Source organism: Rhea pennata, chromosome 3 (genome assembly GCF_028389875.1).
Source record: "Rhea pennata isolate bPtePen1 chromosome 3, bPtePen1.pri, whole genome shotgun sequence".
Classification (NCBI taxonomy): Eukaryota; Metazoa; Chordata; class Aves; order Rheiformes; family Rheidae; genus Rhea; species Rhea pennata.
In genome coordinates this window covers 119,570,864-119,580,930 of record NC_084665.1, presented here as the reverse complement: position 1 = coordinate 119,580,930, position 10,067 = coordinate 119,570,864, and the positions used below count along the sequence as shown (strand labels likewise).

Below are 10,067 nucleotides of genomic sequence, written 5' to 3'. Positions count from 1 at the left end.
ATGTAGCAAACTGGCCAAACGAACAGGACAGACATTGCTCCCAACTGCACTGAAAATGAGGAGTCCCGAGAGCGGAGCTGGTATTGCCAACAGAGGAACAGGTTCAACTCGCAAGCAGAAGCTGCCACCAAATTTTCCAGCGAGCAGCCACCATGACTCCAGCTGGGCAAGGCTCAAGTTAAGATCCCTGAACCTCTTCAGAGCTGGTAGGAGCTGGATTTTCAAAGGCACAGCACCCTCATGGCTTTGAGGCTCTCAGGAGCATGGGTTGCTCAGCACTTCAGAAACTCAGACCCTTCTTTTCAGGTTCTATTTAGAAGCCCACAGATTGATCTACCTACAGCAGATGGAATGAATATAGGCAGTGTAAACCACAGGCAAGGGCCTTTGAGACAGGATTTCACCTCAGTGAACCTAGGCAGAAAAAGGAGAGCCATCCCCTGGGGTGCGCATCTTCATCCCAGTGCCCAACCTGTAATGAGATGAACTGCCCTAAACTTAGGCTCTTCTTTTTCCCTTCTGTATCTCCTCCTCTCTTGTCTCCTTTCTAAAGGTATGATGGAGAAGGTGAATGAAACACCCTGGAGACCATCACCATCTTTCCAGAGACTGAGATCAAAGCCAATACCTTGCTCCCAGGGAGGCTGGGTTGTACCCATGCTCTTGAGCTCATCATTCTTCTGTTGGTGGAGACCCAGGCAATGCTAGTATAGATTTACACCACCATAAAACAGAGGGGAGGTCAGAACCGAACATGCCAACTAGAAAAGCACTTCAGTTCACCATAAGTGAATCTTTTACTCCCATTGACTTCAAACTAGCTAGGTATATCCCACGTAGTTGGCTGCCTGAGGCCACAAACGACGTCCTGGACTCACGCTGCTCAGACTTAGCATTTCCTTCCTCTCACCCTTCCTCCCTCATCAAATACCATGCGAATCTAAATGCCCCCTATTGTGAAAACTCAAAATATAGACACAAATATTAGAGCATAAAAAAAGAACTCACAAAGCATGAAAATGAACTTATAAGTAGTGATGAGAAAAAAATGTAGAGGAAAACCCAGACACTGAAAAATGGCTAATATTCAATTCAGGCCATTTCTGAGATTAAGCTTTGGTTTAGCATTTTCAATACCATCTACTTGAAAATGCTCTGCTGTCCAACACTGTTCCTAACGTATTCCACTCAGCCAAAAGTTATATATTAGTACGTACAGCCAGCATGACCATGATTTCTTCCCACCACCCTGTAAATCAGATTCCTCTCCAATACAATAAATTAAGGAGGACTGCCATAACACTGGTGCCAGTAAAAGGAAAAAGCTGTCTCACAACCTACACATGTCTTGAGGTGCAAGGCTGCAAAATATCCTTAGAGATGTAGGGTTGGGTCCTTGGTTGGTGATTTACACCAGCAGAAGTTCCAGCTTTTGGTCTTTTTTGTAAAGTCCAGGACACTTGCTGAAACATCATAACTGAATATCAGAGAGATCTGTGCAGTTCTGTGTACCTAACAACACGCTGTATTATGAATAAAGAGCATTAAAAGACTAAATGCAGCTGGTTTGTCAGGGAAGACAGAAAGCAGCTCATGACAAATTCTGAAGTGTCACATACACCAGTCTGTTAAAATACCTTATTCTTTTACGGTGACTAATGTAAAGACAGGAAGACCAGCAAAACATGCCCCCACCACCCTTGCTCACTGGCTCCCACCCATCAGTAACACCCCATCCGTGGGAGATTTTGTCCCCAACTCTCCTCCCTGTCGGTTTGCCCAAAGACACAGCCCTAGGCAGTAAGGACGATGCTGCAAGCGCCTTCCTGGGGAGCTGCTCTGCCTGACCCTCATGAGACATCTGTGGCCTCTTCACCATTTCCTTCTTGCTGAGCTAAAGAAAAACAGCACCGCTCTCAGGGCGTGAAGTTGCGTTTCGCCCACGCACATTTTTGATGCCGCACGCCTTTCGGCAAAGGGAGACATTCACACTGCAACGGGGACACTCGTGACGGCGCGTGGGGATAGCGAGGAATTTGGTGGAATTGCCTGTCCGAGGCCCATGCAATAACCCTTGGTGTCCGGCAGGCTTTCAAGCCTTTAGGAGGCGTTCGGCAGCACACGCTGTAACGCTCCGAGGTCGGTGCTGTGCGAGCGTCGTCAGACTGCCACTGTCACCCCTACACACAGTCTTTTTTTTTTTTCTCAACACGTGGCCATGCTGCCCCAGCGCAGATAAAAGAATGAGCCCTGTTATTGCAGGGCTGCCGACGTGCTCGGCAGGAAGCCAGCACGTTTCCCGCGGGGTCCGCTCCAACAGAAGGCTATATTAGTAAGCTTGTCAGTGCATTGGTATTTTCTGACATACACGTATATTTTGCAACGATATGACTAACCGTAGCTGTTGCTGTTGCACACAACAAGCAGGTCAGTCTGAAGCAGGCGATAAAACTCTCGCCGAGTTTGGGAAGCGAGGCCGCGCGCGTGCCCTCGGTGCTCCGGGGTGCTCCCGCTGTAATCCCGCGGTGCCTCAGCCTCTTTCAGCGGCTCCCTGCACGATCCCTGCGCTGCAAACAGCTCTGCAGCCGTCTGCCCTTAGGGAGGAGCCCACACCGACGGGTATCACTGAACTCTGGGGGTCGTGCCGTAAGGGCCTGAGATTGTCAGCAGCTGCTTGTTTTGCACGGGGAGCGCGACCAACACGTCAATGCAGACCTGCACGATTTTTTGGGGTAACTTTTTGTGTAATCTTTCTTGTGCAATCAAGATGTGAGTTAAAATTCTTAGGGTGCAAATGTACCTAGAGCTGTTTGGCACGCAGAGTTGAGCGGGAGGCTTTGCTGGGTTTGCTCTTCACTTAAAACGCTACGTTTCCCGACTTTTCCTTACGGGTACACCAGGCATCATCGAACAGCCGCAGAGGCCGCTTGGCCCAAACTGGGCCAAACCCTGTTTTGCTTTTGCCACTGCTTTGGGATGCCTGGGACACAGGGGCCCTCCGGGACACAGCACAGGCGGTGGCTTCAGCATGCGCTTTGGCCAGGTCCCGGTGGCACGGGCCTCGCCGAATCACAGCCCTAACCCCTCCGAATCACGCGGGCTCACTGCGAGCTTCCCGGCTCCTAAGCAATCACATTCCCACGGAAGAGAGGACAGAGAAAGCTAAGCACAAATACACAGACCTTTTCAAATGCTTCACGTTCCCCAGCTTCACTGTAATTATATCCTGCAGATAAAAATGGTGCTGAAGGTCAAACAAATCCTCCAGGAGAATATTCTCCGCATGGAAACTGTGTTTTTTTTTTACTGGAAAGGTTGTATAAATACTGCAGATTGAGAACCTATAATTATCTGGTAAAATCACTCTGAATCTACTGAATTCACGTTTGTCCGCGTCCAATTTCTACTCTCCTATTTATAATGCTTAAAGGTGCCCAAGAATCGGCCTGAGCAAGAGGCAGCCGGTCAGAAACACCTTCTGGGGCGGCCGTGCCGGCAGGCAGCGGGGCCAGGGCGCAGCGCTAGCCCGTCCGTCCCCCGCTCGGCATCCGCGACGTGAGATGCACGGCGCTGCGGACGCAGCCACGGGAAAGCCACGAGCGAAACCCGCCCGTGACCCGGCCCGGCCCGCTGGGGCTGCAAATCCCGGCAGAGCGGGCGAGGGAAAAGAAAACATGGAGAAAAAAAATTTTTCAAGCAGTGAGAAAAATTATCAAGCAACCAACAGCGACTGAAAAATTAGGTCCTCGAACAGCTCTGCAATATTGTAAACGACCCAGTGTTTGCAGAACAAATTGCTCCAGAGCTGCCCAAGCCAACGTCCCTTCGCACTGAAGCCTGCTCACGCTTTCCTCCGCAAAGGGGAAGGCGGCCGGGAGCGCCGCGGCCGCCCCGTCCCTCGGCCGGCCACGGGGAGCCGGGTGCCACGGGAAACCCCACGGCGGTAAAAACGGAAAGGGCAGGAGCGAGAAAACCCCACCGGCGATGCGCAGAGGCTGGAACGCACCATTGCACCAGGGTGAAGCTCTCTTAATTTAAAGGCGGTTTAAATTCACGCTCGGCTCCCGAGTTACTCAGAGTCCTTAGTCCCACCAGCAGCCTGCGGCTTTGCTGCCCGTGGGAAGGGTCCGCAGCGCCCGGTGGCCGCCGCCACTGCTTTTTTGCTCGGACGCGCTGTGTAGACAGGGCGGCGTGGGGCTCTCCCGTCCCTCCCGGGCTTGGGCGCGTGGCCAGGGCAGCCCCAGGGAGGTGGGGGACACCTGCGCTTGGCTTGGCTTTGGGAAAGGCACCACCAAAACGTGTACATTGTGTGTGTGTGTGTGTGTGTGTGTGTGTGTGTGTGTGTGTGTGTGTGTATACATATATAAAATATACATATATATATAAAATATATATATATATTTTTATATATATATATATATATACATATAATGGAGCTGGGCTGTTAGAGAGGGTTTGGGGGGAGGGGAGAAGCCACAGAAATTGCTACCTGCAGCCACAAGTCTCCACGACCATGTCCTCATACTGTTTGTAAACCACGTTGTTGCCGGAGTCTATGTAGAGGATGCTGATAGGGCTGAGCTTGGAGGGCACGCAGCAGCTGGGGGGGGTGGACTCGGGGTCCATGGAGTTCATCAGCGTCTGGATGATGGCGTGGTTGGTGGGCTCCAGGTGGGAGCGCAGGGGGAAGTCGCACACCCCCTCGCAGTGATACGCCTCGTAATCCAGGGGGGCGATTATCCAGTCGTCCCAGCCCAGCTCCTTGAAGTTCACGTGCAGGGGCTTCCTGCTGCAGCGGGTCTTCGCCTTCTTCCCGTGCCCTCTGCCCCCGGAGCGGGCGGCGATGGTGGTCCGTCTCCTCCTCCGCTTGGGATACGTCTCCCGGCCGGGGTCGGGGGGCTCCAGGAACGGGGGGCTGCCCAGGGCCTTGATCTTATCCCGGATCTCCTTGAAGAGGTTCTCCTTCCTCTGGGTGCGGGAGAAGGCGACAAGCAGGGCTCTCTCGTGGGGCTGTGGCCGGGGCTTGCTGAACCCCAGCTGCCGGGGGGGCAGGAGCCGCCCCGACTGATCCGACACGATCCGCAGCAGGAAGCACAGCAGCTTGCCCGAGGGTGATTTCTCCCTCCGATCCCGCAGGGCTTCCCACACATCAAACACCTCCCATCTGGAGGAGCCGGCATCCAAAAGGTCCACAGCGCGGGAGTCCAGCAGCCGGGGCTCCTCACCGTCCCGGCTGGGGCAGGTGGAGAGCAGGAGGTGGTGGAAGGTGCCTTCGGGGGACAGGGCCAAGCTCCTGTTCTCGGGGAGGGCGCGCAGGACCCGCAGCTCCGCGCCGGTCACCTCCTCTACCTCCGGCAGGCTGGAGATGTCGAAGAGGTACCTCTGCTCGGGCGCAGAGGGGGAGGCATCTGGCAGAGATAAAACGAAAACAACGGGGGAAAAAAAAAGGAAAACAAAGAATAAAAACCCATCAGGCTGAAGCTGAGCTCTCAAACAAAGACGCGGAGTTAGTCGGGGAGATCATCGCCTTGGAGCCGGGCACGTTGAGCATTGCTGCAGGGACAGGCAGATGCTTGCCCTGCGCCCAGGTAGTGTCACCCCAGCTGGAGACACAGAAAAAATACAAGGAGGATAAGGTGTGGGGGGGACAGAGTCCAGGGGGAATCGCTCCAAGCAAGTGACTTGTTTGTGTTCAGCCCCGTGTCCCGAAGGTGGTTTTTCTGCCTCCTCCCGGGTGTCTCTGTGCCCCCAGCCACCGGGCACGTCGCTACGCTGCATTGCTGTTCCGGCACAGAAAGCCACAGCTGAAACTGCACTCTGCTCTCCCATTCCCACCGAGCACGTTGTCACCGAGCGTTCTGCCCTCCACTTTTCTCTCCCCCCCTCCTCCCCTTCCACTAAGTAAACTGCTGCAAAAAAATCTTGCACTCCTTTGCAGGCAGATGTGGGCACACACGTCAGGGACGCACACGCTGCCCGAGGGGTATCTGGCACAGAAGCTCTTCCAAGAATGGATCCACTATTTTTGGTGGATCCAAAGCCCAAATAGAAACACAAGCAGTTTCTGGTACTAATTAAATATACTAGCTGTGAATTAAAACACAGAAAAGGGGGACCAGAAGATGAATGAGTTCTGGCAGGGTTATTCTTTATTTTCCCTTAACAAGAAATCTGATCTGGGAATATTGCAAGTTTTGCAGTATTTGCGCCCGGGCATGGCATTCACCCTGACGACGTGCAAACTGCAACAGTCATTCCCGATGCCCTCGAGCCGCAGCCCCTTCCCTGGGCGAGCGCTTTCCGCGGGCATCGCCTTCGGTCACAGAGCCCTCACCGCCTTCCTGCTGGCCAGTATTTTTCTCCCTGACATTTATTAATATTTTTATTTTTAAAGCAGACATAAAGTTCCTGCGAGGGACAGATAAGGAGATGCCTTTGAAGAGCTCATCTGGTTTCGTTTTGCTCTCAAACGCCCAGAGCCCGGGCGCAGTTTTTCCCAGCGCTCCCAAGCCGGGCAGTGCCCAGCTTCCCGTCGGGGCATCGCCCCGCCGTCCCGGGCCGTTTCCCACCAGCTGCAGCCCGGAGCTCCCGCGGAGGGGCCGGGAGCCGCGGGGGCTCCGCGGCAGCCCGCGGGGGGCAGGAGCCTCCTTTCCCTCTGCTTCTTCATTTTATTCTACAGAGTTTTTCTTTTTTTTTCCTTTTTCCCTCCTCCTTCCCCGCAGCCGAGGGAGCTCCGTCGGGAGGATGCAACGCGCAAATCGATGTTGTGTGTGCATTTTATCGTTACGTACATATATGTGTATATATGTTTATTAATTAGATCCGCGGATATGGGGGGCGGGGGGGGAAGATGCAGCCGCGGAGCCGCTCTGCTGCCGCGGCGGAGCCAGGCGCGCCCGCGCCCCGCTGCGCCGGGCCGGGCCGCGCCGGGCCGCGCCGCGCCGGGCCGCGCCGCGCTTCCCCGCGGCCGCTCGCCGGGCGGCGAAGGCGCTCGCAGCGCTTGCCGCGATCCCTCGCCGCCTCCAGCGCGGCCCGCAGCCTTCCCGTCCCGTCCCGTCCCGTCCCGCCGGGCCGGCTGCACCTCGCAGCCCTGCCCCGACCTCTGTCCCAGTCCCCAAGGCCGGCTCCGCGGGCAGCCCCCTTCCCAGCGCCTGCCCCAAGCCCGTGCTCACGCTCAGCCTCATGCTCACGGGCAGCCCCTGCCCCAAGCCCGGCTCCAACTCCATGCACAGCCCCATCGCCCTCCCGACCTCCGCGCACCATCCCAGCCTCAGCCCCATCCTCGTGAACAGCCCCGACCTCACTCTCATCCCCATCACTGCCCCTCTCTCCAAACCCCTGCCTAGCCCCTTGCCCAGCCCCATGTCCATGCCCAGCCCCACGCTCATGCCCACGTCTCTACCCTCACTCACGTCCATGCACAACCCCATCCACGCCAAGCAACAACCCCGCGTCTATCTCCATGCACAGCCCCTTGCCCAGACTCATTCACAGCCCCATGCTCATGCCCATGCCCGTGCACGGCCCCATGCCCATGCCCGTGCACAGCCCCATGCCCATCTCCGTGCCCACCTCCACGCACAAGCCCGTCCATCTCCAGGCGCAGCCCCGACGCCGGCGCCCCGACGCATGCCCGGCGGGGCAGCGCACGGCGGCTCCCCTGGCCGCCGCGGCCGCGGGCGGCGGGCGGTGCCCGGCGCTGCGCACGGCGCGGTCCGCACTCACCGCTGCGCGCCCGCTCCGCGAAGCCCGTCACCGTGTCGGCGCGGCGGCCGGCGCCGCGGCGGCCGGCCAGGCGCTGGTAGAGGGCCACCATGTAGTGGTGCGGCACCAGGGTGCCGTTGCGGAGAGCCCCGTCCCTCCGCGGCGGGGAGGAGAAGGGGGAGGCGGCGGAGGAGGAGGAGGAGGAGGCGGAGGAGGAGGAAGGCGCGGCTGCGGAGGGTCGCTGGGGAGCGGCCGCCGGCGGGCCGCGCACGGCGGCGGCCTCCAGCCCGCGGCGGAGGCGGCAGGCGCCGAGCAGGCAGAGGCAGAGGGCGGCGGCGGCGGCGCGGAGGCGCATGGCGGCGGCGCGGTGCTCGGCGCTGTGCTGCGCCGCCCGCTCCCCGCCCGCTTTTGAACATCGTCTTCGCCCGCCGCCGCCGCCGCCGCCGCCGCCCGCCGCCGCGCAGCGCCGCGCAGCGCCCCCTGCCGGCCGCCGCGCCCCCCACACCCACCCGCGGCCTTTGTTCCCGGGTGGGACCCCGCCGCGCCCCCTCAACCTCCCCCCCCCCCCCCCGCGCCCGCCTCCGGGGGCTCCGTCCCCCGGGGGGTCCAGGGGAGGGGGAGAGACCTCCGCTCCCCGGGGGGGGGCACCCCGGGCTTGATTCGGGGGACACCTCCGTCCCCTTTGGGGGGCCGCCCCAGCCCTGCTATGGGGGACGCTCCGTCCCGGGGGGACACCTCTGCCCCCCGAGGGCTTCCGAGCCCTGCTTCGAGGGATACCTCCGTGCCCTTTCGGGGGGGGGGGGGCGGGGGCTACCCCAGCCCTATTCTGGGGGGACACCTCCGTCCCCAGGGGCACGTTTCGAGGGGACATCTCTGTCGCCAGAGGGGTGTTTCGGGGGGCACCTCCGCCCCCTGGGGTCACCCCAGCCCTATCGGGAGGCAGGCGGAGCTCCGTCCCGTGTTGGAGGGGAGACCCACGCTGGGAAGCGGGAAGCGACGCCCTCGGAAGCGGGGGGGGGACCCCCACTCCTAGCTGGGGAGGGGGCACCTCCTTCGCATTTTGGAAGGGGGAGAGACCCCCCCCCCCGTCCTTATTTTGGAGGGGGGCACCGGCACCCCGGTGTTGGAGGGGAGGGAGTGCTACCCCTTTTTGGAGAGGGGACACCCCCACATCTAGCTGGAGAGGGGACTGGCAGGGAAGACCCCCACCCCATAGTCTGGGGAGGGAAGCTTTCCACCCCATATCGGAGGAGGAACCCCCACCCCATATTTTGGAGAGGGGACCCCCCCACACACACACAGAGCCTATTGGAAAGCGGGGGAGCCCCCCCGGCTAATTTGGAGGGGACACCTCCATCCCGCAGCGTGGGACCCCAAGCCTTTATTTTTGAGGGGCTCCTCCTCACCCACCGCCGTTTCGTCGAGGGGGCCCCGTGTCGTCGGAGGGCGCAGCGCCCTTCCGCCGGCAGCGGCAGCGGCAGCCGCGGTCCGCAGCGCCCGGGCGGAGCGAGCCGCGCAGCGGGGCGGCCGGGGCCGGGCCGGGCCGGGGGGAGGCTCCGCGCCGCCCCGCGCAGCCCCGCGCCGCGCTCTGCCCCGGCGATTCCTCCTCGGGAGCCTAAACCCGAAGGAAAACAAAGCCGCGGCCGGGCTGCGGGCTCATGTTTTCCCTTGCACGGAGGGTTTCCTTGGTAAAATTCAGATGTTTCCTTGGGTCTCGATTAAAATAACAAAGTGCGGTATTTACTAGGATGTTATTTCAAGTCTCTTAAGTCCCTGGTTATGTCTGTTGCGATTTCTCCGCAAATACAAAAACAAGTGCTGCGATGATTTATTTGAAGGAATGTAGGTGTTTCGCCAAAACAAACATCGCTTTTTTCCCTCTCCCCCCAAACAATCGCTTCTCACGAGCATTTGTCACCGCAGCCGCGCGGGTTTCTTTCTGCTGTAATTTTACAGGTGCTTTGTCACAGTATCGCGAGCAGGTTTTTAATCCAAGCCAGCAGATTTGCTCTCTCCTTACGCATAGCCCAAAGCAATGGAGACAGCTCCGTGACAACGTCCAGGGGAAATCACGCTCTGTGCCTCGCGTCGCGCGGGATCGCCTTGCCCTGGGCCCTTTGCACACCTTGCACAGCGCCTTGCACGGTATTTGCATGGCATTTGCATGCCTTGTGTGGTTTGTACAGCGTTTGCCCAGCGTTTGCACGTTGTTTGCACGGGGTCTTGCACGAGGCTGTTTGCACTGCCCGTCCGGTAATTCATGACTGCCGGGAGCCATCGCCTGGCTCGGGCAGGAGGCAGAGGAAGGGCAGGCAATGGAAAGCTTCATTAACTGTTTTCTTTCTGTCAGCCCCTTATTAAAT

The 10,067-nt window shown here is 58.8% G+C and overlaps 1 protein-coding gene across 1 annotated transcript; it reads right to left on the bottom strand.

The window, feature by feature from the left end:
* Positions 1 to 4,471: 4,471 nt before the first annotated feature.
* GDF7 (growth differentiation factor 7) lies at positions 4,472 to 8,059 on the bottom strand. The gene is made up of 2 exons (XM_062571182.1): positions 7,726 to 8,059; positions 4,472 to 5,408 (listed from the first exon to the last, which is right to left on the bottom strand). The coding sequence occupies exons 1-2, from the start codon at positions 8,057 to 8,059 to the stop codon at positions 4,486 to 4,488; spliced, it is 1,257 nt and encodes a 418-aa protein (XP_062427166.1). The 3' UTR covers positions 4,472 to 4,485.
* Between the last annotated feature and the right edge of the window lie 2,008 nt (positions 8,060 to 10,067).

Excerpts from the sequence above, each read along its gene's own strand:
- GDF7 (XM_062571182.1), bottom strand. The coding sequence starts at position 8,059 with ATGCGCCTCCGCGCCGCCGCCGCCGCCCTCTGCCTCTGCCTGCTCGGC. Across the intron at positions 5,409-7,725 it reads CGCGGAGCGGGCGCGCAGCG|ATGCCTCCCCCTCTGCGCCC; the intron begins GTGAGTGCGGAC and ends TATCTCTGCCAG.